Source organism: Eutrigla gurnardus (assembly GCF_963514095.1).
Source record: "Eutrigla gurnardus genome assembly, chromosome: 13".
Lineage (NCBI taxonomy): Eukaryota > Metazoa > Chordata > Actinopteri > Perciformes > Triglidae > Eutrigla > Eutrigla gurnardus.
The window spans coordinates 11,930,885-11,945,078 of record NC_139936.1 but is presented as its reverse complement, the minus strand read 5'-3'; the positions used below and the strand labels follow the sequence as shown (position 1 = coordinate 11,945,078).

Genomic DNA, 14,194 nt, shown 5'->3' with positions numbered 1-14,194 from the left:
AATCTGCCGAATCCTCCCACGATCTGCTGCCTTTTTTTTGCAGACCTAAGGTTTGCAGGGTGCCAATGGTCTGTGACGCTTAATGCAAAAAGGAGAAATAACATTTCTGACAAGAGAGGATGAGTTTGATTTCAAATGTTTATTCACAAAACATTAAAAAATGAGTACAATTCAATCAATATTGCATGTTTGAAAGTAAATAAAAATAATAGTCCGCTGAATGTGTCACAGGTTCAGTCACAGCTGAAATCAGGATTTGCAAGCAAAGTCTTTTTGCTTATTCCAAGAAATTCCTGACTGCTGAACTGGCAAAGAAAGGTTAAAGTCCATTTAGACATTTTCAGGCACCCTCTTCTGGACCAGCATCCTCCTTGCTCCCCTCAAATGGGATTCAGGCCAGCCTCTGAACTTTCATACGTCCGTTTCTTGCAAAGTCTCTGTGACCTTCTCCACTCAGTTCCCCCGATGCCTTCCTTATCTAGGGCACCAACTGGGTCGCCACTTATCATCTATTCATGCACTACTGCAGTACATTCCAAATCTTTCTCAGTGTTCATCGGGCTTTCTGTCCAATCCACATCCACCCGTCCAGTCCACACTTGACCTCCGAACTCCAACCCTCCCTGGGTGGGTTAACCCAGAACCAAGAACCAGAATGCACTGGAAGGTTGTGCTCTTTGCAGGGTGGGGGGGTTCCAGCCACCGCCTCTTAATCCAGACATGTGAGGCAGAAAAGGCTCGATGCCTCCCAACTGAGGCTCAGCTCCTTGGACTTTTTTTTTCTTCCATCATCTTCATCATCACGTGAAGCATTGTTAGTGGAGGTTCAACTTCAGCGCTCTGGGAGCGTGATGGTGGGCACCCAGTCGTACACGCTGCGGCTCTCCTCGCAGAACAGACTGAGCTTGTCCAGGGAGGGATCTTTCCACGGGTTTGCACTGGGGCTCTGCAATAATACAACAACAAAAAAGGAGACATTTAGAGTCGGAACACAAATATAGGCTGCACTAAGTTGGCAGCACGTGCAAGAATGTGCAGACAGGGAGCGGTGATGCGTGCGTGATTCACCGGCTGCCCGAGTGGGCGCTCCCGGCGGAAAAAACGTACCGTGACAAGAATGCAATGCGCGTCCTTGGGCTCGCCGGTCTCGCCGGCGGTCACGAGGTCGGCCAGGCGCTCGATGTCGTTGACGCGCACCACGTTGATGTCGTTGTCGAAGCAGAAAGCCTGGATGAGGGTGAAGTGGATCTGGAGCGCGATGTCGCACTCGTACTCCTCGTCGGTGGCGAGGACGCAGAACGCCACGCTGTCTGGGTCACTGTAGGGGGAAGAATGATCGCTGGTCAGATCGGTGCATTCGTATGCTTAACATTTTAAAACAAAAAGGTAGATGAAATGACAATGTTGGTTAATCGTGACATAATACTTACACATTCATGACTTTAGCAGATTCGTAAACTCCGACTGTCAGGTAGTCTTGTTTCTTAGCAGCCGCCAGCAGCTCTTCCAGGGCTGCGCCTGCACTTTGCACCCTTGACAAAGAAAAACACACATCATCAGAACACTGTGTGCACATTTTTATTTTATTTTAAATAAACGGCTATAAAGCGTCCATGCGTATAAAAAAGAAAAAATATTTACCTATCGACGATTTCCATTGTGTTCTCTTGTCCGCGGATCTCTTCCAGAGTCATAGTTATAATCCAAGCGCGATCGGGATCCTGCAGTGAACAGAAACGTTGCTTGTCTGTGTAGTCTAGTCTCCTTTGCGTTATTCTGAGCTCAGACCGGGCTGTGGGTGGATTTATAGTAGAGCAGCGTAGTTTCTCGGCAAGGGGCGGTCTTTTCCGCTCACGCCTCATACCATTGGCTCAGCGCAGCCGGGGAGGAAAGCAAAAGTCCCCGGACACTTTACGGTGCGCGTGTTGACAACCCCACGTGGGTCAAGATGGGAACTTTCAAGAAATTCGCCCCCCCCCTCCCCCCTCCTCACTCCGGCCCACGACCGATTCCTGCTTACCGTGTCAACATCCAGCATCACCACAATGAACAAAAACTTAAAGTCCTGTTTACGGCGGACTTTCACAGTCCCTGCAGATAGCAGTGCTGACACAATACGGCGTGCAGGGCTGAGTGATATTCTGGCATGTTTGTTGACCTACATTTCCAAAGTATGTAGGCTAAATCACACCTTGAGAGAAGAATATGTCTCAGCGTCCACATTAATTGTTTAATGATGCGTTTGTTTGGTGATCACGTGTGCAGATCATGGTTTATTTGTCACGTTGTTTACCACTGACAGCAAAGCTGTCTTGTGCTTGCTGTTGGTTATATAATTGTTCAGCACCAACTGATGTTTTCCCATGGCAGTTACAAAACCGGCGGACACAGCAGACCTGCGTCTGATACGGCGATGCAGATCAGCGGAAGGAAAAGGAAAGTTGTGCGGGAGGGGGAAGATGCGATCTGGAATTGGATGTGAGATGAATATCTCCTATGATGAACTCTGGAACAATCTCACAAGGATTGGACTTCCCCGACGAGGGGGAATCGCTGCTGCGTTCGCCTATAAATAGCCCTAAACTTCCCCCTGGTGTCTCTAGTCTTGCCCTCAATAAACTGCTTGTTGTTATATTAGCGCACCTGCATGGCGCGTGCGTCCCGGACACCGGTTACACAACTGCACCCCAACCGGAAGTTGCAGGACCGTCGTGACCCAAACACCGGCGACATGTCTTGATAGCGATACGAGCGATTGGCCAACAGCTTGTAGCCGGCACGCGCCGCTTTTTGTTCGCCTCGTGAAAAGGAGGCCTTAATTGTCGGCCTCCGACTTGACGCGTGTCGAGAAGAGGGGGGGGGGGGGGGGGCTACTTTTGTGTCACAACAATGCTCACGTCCTCCACCTGTCCCCGGGTCCTTTCATGAGGCTGCCGTGGGGGGTTTGTTAACTCGGGCCTATGTGTGAGTCTCGCGTGCGCCCCGCTTTCTTTTATTGCCCCCCTCGCTCCATTCAGTGCCCCGCGGCAGACGCCAGACAGATGCGCGCGAGCCCCCCCCCCCCCCCCCTGAAAAGCGCCACGTGCCGCGGACAGTAGTCTTTTCAGAGCAGTTTATCTAGTGTTTACATTCTACATCATTCTCTCCAAAGACAGGCGCCGAAGGCTGTGCTCGAGTCATGCACGCCGGCTGGCTGGTCTTAACGTGAAGAGGTTAATTCAGTGCATCTGAGACGTTCACGGCCTTGCACACATACAAGCAGGCCTAATTGCGGCAATGTTTCACTCTGCTGAAGGTTGTTTCCTTCTTAAATGGTGAGTGAAAGAAAAAACCTATCTGACATCTCAGGCTAAAGATGCCTACATGAGAACTGGAGCTACAGCTGCTCATTGTCAGACATCTGGACCGCCACCGCCACCTGCTGGTCATTCAGAGCGTGACCTTTCCCTTACTGGACAACTAGACTCGACATGTTGAATAAAACCCCATGACTCATGATTCCTGATTCCGACCCCACACTCGTGAATCACCACGCAGTAGCCTGTGTCATTTCCCTGCCATCTGTTGTTTGTGCTAAGGTCAGACAAACGTTGCATGTGATTAATGGGGTAATACAAAAATGTGTGAATGATAAAAGCAACCAATCTTTGAACAAACAGTTTGAATGTACAGAAATTAAAGTAGCATAGGCTATATGTTCCATGCATTGAAAACGCCTTCCCTCCTGTTTTGATGTTGGGTCTTTGCAGTTGTTATTGCAGTAAGCAGTTTTGGGGGAGAGGATGGGGGGGAATCCCAGGCTGTGAAAGTCCCAATAGAGGATACATTGGAAACAGCCAACCAACATGAACTTGAGTAAGGCAAATGACTTCCAAGAACTGTGATGGTCAAAAGCTGTGGTAAACAGTTCTAGACTATGGTTTACTTGTCTGTGAAAATGTCAATAAAATGTCTCTGGACTGCTTAAAGAAGACTTTTTGGATAAAGATTGTTGAAGCAGAGAAGAGCATTTTTAACTATCATACATGAGAAAAGTTCCCAGGAAAATCATGAGAAACAGTTCGTCTCCTTCACATTTCACATTTCAATGCAAGTCTTATAGTCAACAGCCTCCTCAAGTTGGACAAGTTGTACAATTTAGGACCGTTATTCTTCTTATAACTTCTTCAATAACACCAGTCAAAGCCAGTTGTTCAGATATATAAAAAGTTTATTATATATTTCCAGACATGTTCCTATACATAAAGTGTTCAAATGTACAGAAGAGCTACAATCATTTAAGCATATTCACATTTCATTCTTGGACTGTGTCAAATGTCAGTGCATTTGTTCAACATGATCAACATTTAAAAATTACAGACTGTCGATTATAACACAGAGCACTTCCAATACCATTAAGATTCCATGTATATTACTGACAAGTTACAAAAGAAATACATCAAAAGATGACAAAAATGCCTCACTGACAGAACAGGTCATTACATTTTTGAGTATATTTTACTGCAACACAGTTTACTGAGCAAATATATCGAACCCGTTACTGGGTGCACAGAGAGTGCGAAAATGTTTCAGACATGTTTAAAAGGTAATATCTGTCCCATAAAGTTGAAAAAACAGGAGATTGTAGGTGTAGACTTGGGGTGGCTGGTCATGACAAATTCGATGGTTGAGCATTATTTCTTACTTTACTGTACAACATAAAAACAAAGCATTCCAAAATTAAAAGGAGCATGGATACCCTTGTTACAAGGGAAATACTAAAAAACTTTACAAGTCTACCTAATGGCCAAATGTCCTGCAATGGCTTAAGCGTTACGGTGGTCAAACAACCACATTAATCAAGCAGCCTATGTTCTACTATGCAATGGGTGTTTCTGGCGAGTTTGGCGTGCAAACTGTTGGACTACTTATTTTCACAATAATTGAATATGGGAGTCATTCATGAGCAGCATACGTTAACGTTTAGATCTGCTGGAGGTGATCAGACAGACTAGAGTCAAACAAAGCTCCCCCGAGAATTTGTCGATAAGTAATAACGCCATCAAGTAATACTTTTCTAGAAGTAATATACTGACAGTTTGATGCAGCGGTGGCAACAAATGTTGGTCATCGGCACCGCTTTGTGCAATAAACATGAAAACCATCTCTGCTACTTGAGCAGAATGTGGCCTCCAGCACCATAAGCTTGTAATTTACCGTGGCAATGTCCTATTCTTCAGGTAGTTTACACTGTGGAAAAATGCTAATCTCTCTCCAGTACTTTTTGTCTACTGGAGCTCAGAACAAAGTGCAAAATATAGTAACAGTAGCAAATCAGAAGGCTGTTAAGAGGGGAAAAAAACTAGGGACAGACAGACAGACTGATCCTACATCTTGATTATTAAGGTTCCCTTCATCCCTTGTGTAAGTAAGCTTCCCTCTGGTACTGAAAACATTAGGAATATGGCTCCCTCTGCTGGTTATTTTGATCCACATACTACATCTCATCTGAGCGGTGCTTCTGGAGTATGACAGACGGTGGGTTCCGGTCTATCCAGTTATCATTGGATCCTGTGACCTCATACGCCACAGCAGATGCGACAGCAGCATCGATGGACCCTTCCTGTAAGGCCCCTCCCCCACCAGCCGGCCCCTGCTTGCTCATCTCTGTAGCCTGAGCAGGGCTGGGGAAGTCTGCAGAGGAGTTGCTGTTGACTCCGGTTTCTGAGTCGGGCTGCTCCACCCTCTGGTAGTCGGGGGTGTGATTATTCTGACCGCCGGCGAAGATGGCTTTAACATTCTCCACCTCTGCTTGGGGCACTAAGAGAAGCTCCTCGTCTTCGGGCTCAAGGTAGGATATGGCATCGGTGCTTTCTGGTGGCAGTGAGCGCAAAGTCCGGGAGATGACTGCAATAATCGACAGGAAAAAAGGGGTTAGCAAAGCTAAGCCAATGAAGGATTTTATGAAATCTCACACACATAATAGCTGAAATAAATAAAACATCTTGATGAAGAATCCAACAGATTCTGGAAATAGACATGGCATGGCAAGCTAAGTTGAAATATATTATATTATTATTATGTTATATTTTATTATTGTGAGATAACTTACTGGAGGAGGGTGTGTAGAGTTCCTTCTGTTCTCTGTTTCCGCCAAATGGATTGACTGATGGGAAGATGATGAGACAAAAGGAGAGCAAGAACACCTGGAGAGCATTCCCAAGGAGAGAGTCAGTAAATAACTTGACACTTCATACGGTAATACTAATCAGGAGAGAAAGAAAGGTCAACACACTTACCATAACACAAGTGCTGGTTGTGCTGACCTTCATAGTCGACGTCTTCACCATGGTCTGTAGCTTCCTCAGTTGCTCTATCAATGATCTGTAAGAAGCAAGACAACACATTTACTTTGAATACTTTGACACGTCATTACATTTTCATGCAGAAGCAATATCTCAAAGAGTTCTTACATGTTCTGTTTCTGAAGCAGCTGCACTTTCTTCTGTAGTTCCAGGTTGTGTGCAGTGCAAATGGCAACCCTGTCGCAGACATTGATTCGGAAATTACAATAATTATCCAAAAGTGCATCGACTTTTTGAACAACCATGAAAATTAAATAAAATATATGAAATATTGCGTTATTAGAAAAACATCTAATGACTGCAGGGCTGCAAAAACTAGTTCAGTCATTAATATGTTAACTAGTAATTTGTTTGTTTTAGTCGTTTTTTGAGCAGAAATACAGTTTAGTTTAGTTCAGAGAGTTCCAAAATTTCTGTATCTATGTTTAATAGAATAAATACATTTTTTCTCTCACCTGTTTTCCAGACCATCAACATACACCTTCTTCTTCTTGCGGCTCTCCTGAGCAGACTGCTTGTTGCGGATCTTCCTCCTGACCCTCTTCAAGGTCCTCTCCTCTGCCTGTTACACAGAGAGAAGGCTTTCACCACAATGTTGACATGACAGATGACAACGCATATCGAAACCGCCTGGAGCAGCTGTGACCAAACAGAAAATCCACTCAATTCATATACCTCTATTATGAATAAAAAAAAAAATGGAATACTAAATAGCTATCATACCAAGATATAAGACAAAAACATTCACATGTGGTCAAAAGGCTATACAGATCAGGATAATTGTACAGTAATTGCAACAGAAATGCTCCTGGAAATACAACAATTTCAGCATAAATTACCTTTGTGAGAGGCATGTGTGTGGGAATAGTTGCTCCCTCTTTCCCCAAAAGCCTCTTCTCCTCCTCAGTGAGCACAATCTCTTTAAACTGGAACTAAAAGGGAGACACAAAGATTTTAATTAATTGTACAAAATGGTACCAGTTGCAAAGAATCAACTCAACAACCATGTGACAAACATAAATTAGGTATATTAAACTGAAATGTTCAGGCTCGTTCGGTCTGACCCAAAAGACCCGCTGAAATGAGGAAAAGTGGGGGAAACTGACCATGTCTGTTGTGTTGGCTTGAGTTGAACCCTGTGTGAAGTCCTCTATGTCCAAAGTGCAGGGCAGCTCGTCTGTGATGTCCTCCTCTATTTCCTCACTCTCCAAGTCATCTGACACAAGACAAATACGTGGTTATGTTTTGTAACTTACCCCATTTGTTGATTACGTATATTATGCATTCAGAATCACTCTCACAGGCTGTGCAATAAATCCATGTAAGTATACAATCAAGGGATTGAGTGGCTAAGTTACAAAATACAAATAAGCCTTTATAACTTATAATTGACATCAGAATCAAAGAGTTCTTGGACTACACATACCCAGATCAATGAAGACATCAGTATCTGGCTTCTCTGCCCTCACACTCTGCAGGACATCCATGTCCATGCTTCCACTCTGCAGCAGAGAGTAGCTGTGATCCGCCTGGACTGTCAAAATCTCCCGGCTCTCTGTCTGCACCTCTCCAGGGGTCAGAGCAGGCTCCGAGTGCACAGGGCTGGGCTGGGAGTAGCTGGGACTAGGCACAACGTCACTATCACTGCCCTGAGGACTTGGGCTTCCCAGAAGGTTGTTGTTTCCAACCCCAGTGCTGCTGTCATCAGAAATTCCACTGTCGCTGCCCAAGGGAGAATGAGAGGGGCCAAGAGGCTCCACGTTGTACTCTCCTTCTAACAAGCTGGACAGAAAGTCTTCAGTATCCATTCCTGTCAGCATCTAAGAGAAAAAATAAGGGTGTTAGCTAACATGTCAAGACTACATAGAGCTTGATACACAACAGCAGCATTTTGCATCATCCAAAAAAAAAGAGGAACAATGTGGGTAAGTATTGTCTTGAACATCTAACCAACTTCATCCAAAGGTTTTATTTTTTTTCTCTGAATAGAGTCTTACATCTTGCTCTGACAGCCAGGACTCAATGAGGCCATTCCCATCAGGAAAGAGAGGCCCAGTGGATCCATCCACTCCATCGTGGAACAGCAGCCCTAGGAGGTCTGTTCCGTCCATGTCTGGAAGTCCCTCAGTGACTGACATCTGCAGCAACACAGCAGCATGTAGCACACAGCATTTGGATTAGCAACTGTATCTATGTTCGTATTATATTGTTATAGTACTACAAGTGTGATGTCAGACTAAATGTCGTCTGGGAATGGGTTTTGCAATTTTGTGGTACAGCTTCAATGGCATGTATTATTCTCTTAGGCTACAAACAGTTGGGTAGTACTGAAAATAAAAACGATTCTTTTAGACGGGTATGTGACAGAAAAATGGTTGTTGATGGTTATAACCACTTTTCTGTTTTCCCGATTTGACCATTGATCAGACAAAACAAACAATTTTCTGAATAAATTCAACAAACTAACAGAATGTTAACTGCCTCTATATTCTTGACTACCAAATAAAAAAAAATCATAACATTTTACAACTCAAATTAAAGTATTGAGACAAATCCCATTAAAATAACCCTGCTATAGAATGTGTGGCAGTATTACAATGACCCTGTTACAAGTCAATGCGTGTCAGAAATGTACAGTAAATAGAGGGATGGTCCCCACGCTTCCGCTCTGAGTGCCTGATCTCCACGTGGACACTGTTTTGACTGTGAGCGGTTCAGCAAACATAATATTTAAGGGTTGGCCCTCAAGTATGACAGCTGTATTTCCACCTCAATGAGTGAACAACACGTCACGGCTAAAGCGCTATGTCAACGGCTCCATATTGCGTCATTGCCACGCTCGCACCATGACCTCATCCTTTATCGTGCCCCGCCCCTACACGCCTTTGTCACGAGATGTGAATACAACAGCAAGTAGTCAAAACAAATAAGACCTAGAGCACATAGTTAACTCCAGGACACGACTATTTCCATACTGCATTGCTTGACGATGCAAAAAAAGAAAATAAAACCGGTCCGGATATAGTGTGTCTTTGTTGTCTCGGGGAAGAAAAAAAACAGCATTGCCTTGCAGCATAGCCATGTAACACAAATCACAAGCGAAACGACCTACTTAACGTATACGCAGTAAACACATACGAGCAATTTGATTCGCGAGCAGAAAACAAGGCATTATACAACTCCAATGGCAGAGATAAGGAAACGTCTTAGGCCACCATCGACGAACCGGCTAGCGCTAGCTTTAGCTCAAAAACCTTGCCATTACGAAGAGGGCGTGGTCCCTCGTGACATTAACAAACTGACAGAAATAAAACACAGTTAACGTCGACATTCTTGTCCTTACCGTTCAATGCCAGGATATAAAACACCATTCGAGTGAGTCTGTCCGTGTGTCTTCCTGTTTTCTCCAATCAGCGTTTCTTCGGTGCTGCTCGTCTAGCGTTTTTTCAGCGCTTCCTCCTGAAACTACCTTCCAACAAGGCAAAAAATGCGTCATCACGTCAAGGCGGATGTTAGTACGTGGCCTTCTCGTGTGATTCTGGGAAGTGTAGTATCCAGTTACTTACCACGTTAAGAGCATGCATTCTGTATAATAAGTGCTAAACACATGGTAAATAAATAACAGTCAATGCACCTAAAGTGTTAGTGTTGAAACGATAAAACACCAAAACATCACAAGCTTCAACAAATATATAATAAAAAGGTCTGATACATTTACATTTTTAATTTATTTTAATCAACACATGAGCATGGACATGGTATCAGACAATAAACCACATTTCTGAAATAAATGAGTTGATACTGCTGAAAATTGATTTTGCCACATGAAAAACGAATAACTTCGGTGGTTGGTATTTGTAGTTTAATGACATCCATGTTGACGTGTAATGATTTTTATCATATCATTATTATTTTTCTTTCTAAAAAATAGAGTGAGGTCGTTCGGGTTGCTCAGTCTAACAGCAGGAACATCTCATAGAGATTTACCACGTAATGCAATATGTGAACCCTCTATTCATGTAATCAAAAACATTAAGGAGTATAATGAAACCAGTCTCACTGATTTCACAACGTGATAGAAAGCTAAGGCATCGAAGAAAATCAAATATTAAAGACACCATATTTCATGTTCGGACTGCATGTTTCACCACTTTGTCACCGCAGCCTGATGTCATGGATTTCTAACTCCTTTCCTTATGTATGCTACATTGATTTCTCATAGGGTTTATTGGTGTTAGAGGAGTGGCTTAACATATCTGGATCCAAATAAAAAGTTGTGTATGCCATCTCATTATATTTACTTAGATCAATTATATTTCATAACATTTCTAATTACAGGTCCCTGTCAAAAAGGGAGACGATAATGATTCCCCGGCAGCAACTTTCTCACAGAGACTAACATGACTGAGAAGCACTTTTTTTCTTTCTAATAAAATACATGCAATGTCATCCCAGGCTATAACCCATTCATTTGTTGAGCATTCAGTCACAGAATCACACAGAGTTTAGACGTGTGCCTTAAACTACGGTACACTTTAAGGCGTTCCTTTTTACTTGTCGGGGTTGGCCCGGCTACCTTCTTGACTGCAGGCACACTGTCAACGGCCCGTTTCTTGTGAACGCGGTGGAGCAGGATCCTATACACTCCTGTGATGGAGCTTCTGCAGTCTTTCCCCTGGTTGTTGAGGATGTGTTCGGCGGTGATTCCTAGTGTCTCTAGTGCTGCTTTTACCTCCATCTCTTCCTCCCCGAGTTCAGACTGATCGCTCTCTGCTAGGCAGGATGGGTCTAGGTTAAAGGGCTCCATGGCACGTGGGAAGTTCACAGGGAGCAGCCACTCGCAGCCCATCATCTGCTCCACTGTACAGCGGTCACATGGTATGGGTTGGAGGATTCCCCTGATCAGCCTCTGGCAAGCCTCTGGCACCCACGAGGGCAAGGTGTAGGCCCCCTCCAGGATACAGCGCTTCAGTTTTGCCACGGTGTCTGCCCTGAATGGCATGGTGCATGTCACCATGAAGAACAGCATCACCCCCAGGGCCCAGATGTCTACAAAAATGCCAACATAGTGCTCATCCCGAAAGAGCTCAGGCGCTGCATAAGGCGGAGAGCCGCAGAACGTGTTGAGAGTCTCGCTGCGGCGGCTCAGTGTGCTAAAGCCAAAGTCCCCCACCTTGACACAAGAGTTGCTGGTGTAGAAGACATTTTCAGCCTTCAGGTCACGGTGGATGATGTTGTTTTCATGCTGTGGGAGAACAAGCAGAGACTGCATCACGTAAGTGACACCTACTTCCACGTAAAGTGTGATGTGGAAATTTCCAAAGATTTACACATAGGATTTTTTAATGGGGTAGAGGGAGTAGATGTAACTTTAAGGGACAGTTCGCCCCAAAATCAAAAATAGTTATCAGAACTAATGTTTAAATAAAATTCCTCCTGCATGACACTGTGGATTATCTTGAGTAACCGGGTCATGATTTCTGGAATGAGACATTGTCAAGTAAAATGACAGAAATTAGGTTTTACAATGGTGTGACCAAATTTCTCTCCCCCATGGTTAAGCCAGGCCATTGCAGCAGCAGATGCTAGATGATACTCAAGCTGAAAACGCGTTCCATTATCAACATATAGCAGACAACGCAGGTTGACGTCTTAATGGTCGCAGTTACTTGACTTTTAAGATTGAAATTACATTTAATAAAAGGTTACATTCAGATTGAGATTTAGTTTCTATTATTTTTACTTGAACATGCCGCCTGAGTATAGACCTATATGTACTAACCATGTGTTTAACAGCTGAGAGGATCTGAGCAAAGACGATCCTGCTGTCTGTGTCAGAAAGTTTCCCCTCTGTAGTGATCTTGGTGTAGAGCTCCCCTCCCCCTGCGTACTCCATCACCAGGTGTAACCGTGACAACGTCTCCACCACCTAAAAAAAGGAAAAAGGATGACCTGAGTGACAGAGGGCATCACTAAGAAGTATATCAGATGTTGGGCTGGATGTAGTGATCATTGAGGAATCCACTTGGGAACGGATGAAGCTCACATGCAAATGGATACGAGAATGTATACGAGTCAAACCTCATAGAGGCGTATGATGTTGGGATGGTGTAGTTTCTCCATGCTTGAGATCTCTCTGGACAACAGCCTCTGGGTCTTCTGATCCAGTTTGGTTTTGTCTAGGATCTTTATGGCCACTTTGTCTGGTGATACCATGGGACAAGATTATGGTCAATGATCACTACAATGCTTTACAACGGCATTTAATTTGCCATGTGATAGGGAAAAATGAAATATTCCCACTTTTCTGATAAAAACGTATATAAATGGCCTGGTTCCAGCCAGCAAGCAAGATCAAAATACTTTCCATGTATCAAAACCAAACAACTGATATCCGTATTGTATTCTGTTAAATGGTTCGCAAAGAGACGTTGACCTCATGTAACTGAATACAGAAAAGTTCTTCGGTGGCAAAATGGTGTTGAGATATCTGATTGTGCATCAGTATGCATTATTCAGGCTGGTATTAAGCTCCCATTCAGGTGTGACATAACCTTCAATAGGAGCATTCAAAATGCATCGCAGCTCATATTGTTTGACCAAGGACCAAATGATACCACACACACACACACACACACACACACAGACACGCACACACACACACGTGGAGAAAGTACATTAACCTGAGAAATAAAAAGCGCACACAAACACAACCACACACTCATCCTCTTCCCTCTCTTTTAGCCTTTGATGAGGCATGCAGCAATTTTAGCCGTCGCTAAGGAAACTGGAGATCTCTAATCAATCCATCTGTTCAAGGGCAGCAGACAGTCTGTCTCTTCGTGGCTGAATCAGCCTTCCTGGCCAGGCACACATCACCTTGTTGGTGAATTGCTACATAAGGACACACTTGTTAGTGTTGCAGGCCCATCGACAGAAACAGCTCATCAGCAAAAATGACTACTCAAATTGAATGCAATCCAGGGCAGAGAGCGAATGGGAGCTTACCCAAGACTCTCATCATTAAAAATGGATGTGTTGAGACTTTTATTGATGGATATTCAGTAGCCAGCCCCCCAAAATAAAGATTTGCGTTATAGTCTAAGAATTGCCATTCTTCAATAGATGTATCCCTGTACTTGAGTGCACTGTGTTTTCACAGCTGCATTCCACTTATGGAACTTTCTTACCTTTGGTGAGGGCATGAATTCCTAGCTTGACATGGGAGAAATTTCCACAGCCAATCTCCCCTCGAATTTTATAGAAGCCAATTCTTCTGCCGACCGTTAGCTCACGGACCACCCTGTGACCACATTACATAACAGACAATGTGACACTAAATATCGTTTATGAACTGTATAATACAGAAGCACCACCATAGTGAAATGTCACAACCTGCTATTTAAAAAAAAAAAGCAAATGGAAAACATTAATTTGTATTTCTAAAATATGGCAACAAATAAAAATAAAAGGACCGATAAAATGACTGCTTCAACTCTTGACTCCAACCTTTCATCCTGACACATGTCCAGGTTGAGCCTCTCCAGCGGAGTGAGGCGGCGGATAGTTGCTCCCTCATCGTCTGTGTTGATGTCGGAGCTGTCCTGGCGGCTCCAGCGTGCGTACCTCTGGCCACCGGTGACCACGGCTGCGCTTCCAACAGAACCTCCGACGGAGCCTCCATTCGACTCCCCGGTCTCTGCCCCAGAGACTGAGATGCTCCCGCCGTTGCCGGCTGCCCCCGGCCCCCTAGAGCCCGCTGTCCCGGCCCCAGCTTCAGCACCTTCTGGGCTACTCTCAAAGGGGCAGACAGCAGTCATCCTGCAAGGGATTCCCAGGGGGGTTTAGCA

At 44.3% G+C, this 14,194-nt stretch overlaps 3 protein-coding genes across 3 annotated transcripts; all 3 read right to left on the bottom strand.

The window, feature by feature from the left end:
- Positions 1-120: 120 nt before the first annotated feature.
- gadd45ga (growth arrest and DNA-damage-inducible, gamma a) lies at positions 121-1,776 on the bottom strand. Its single transcript, XM_084024940.1, has 4 exons — positions 1,642-1,776; positions 1,431-1,532; positions 1,108-1,318; positions 121-946 (listed from the first exon to the last, which is right to left on the bottom strand). Exons 1-4 carry the CDS (start codon positions 1,692-1,694, stop codon positions 833-835), a joined length of 480 nt encoding a protein of 159 aa, XP_083881066.1. The 5' UTR covers positions 1,695-1,776; the 3' UTR covers positions 121-832.
- Positions 1,777-4,189: 2,413 nt separating this feature from the next.
- Positions 4,190-9,815, bottom strand: creb3l3l (cAMP responsive element binding protein 3-like 3 like). The gene is made up of 10 exons (XM_084025363.1): positions 9,688-9,815; positions 8,342-8,482; positions 7,771-8,164; positions 7,451-7,560; positions 7,184-7,276; positions 6,800-6,906; positions 6,453-6,521; positions 6,279-6,363; positions 6,092-6,185; positions 4,190-5,886 (listed from the first exon to the last, which is right to left on the bottom strand). The coding sequence occupies exons 2-10, from the start codon at positions 8,480-8,482 to the stop codon at positions 5,477-5,479; spliced, it is 1,503 nt and encodes a 500-aa protein (XP_083881489.1). The 5' UTR covers positions 9,688-9,815; the 3' UTR covers positions 4,190-5,476.
- Positions 9,816-10,093: 278 nt separating this feature from the next.
- Positions 10,094-14,171, bottom strand: nim1ka (NIM1 serine/threonine protein kinase a). Its single transcript, XM_084024422.1, has 5 exons — positions 13,854-14,171; positions 13,535-13,647; positions 12,426-12,547; positions 12,127-12,273; positions 10,094-11,589 (listed from the first exon to the last, which is right to left on the bottom strand). Exons 1-5 carry the CDS (start codon positions 14,162-14,164, stop codon positions 10,831-10,833), a joined length of 1,452 nt encoding a protein of 483 aa, XP_083880548.1. The 5' UTR covers positions 14,165-14,171; the 3' UTR covers positions 10,094-10,830.
- Positions 14,172-14,194: the final 23 nt, after the last annotated feature.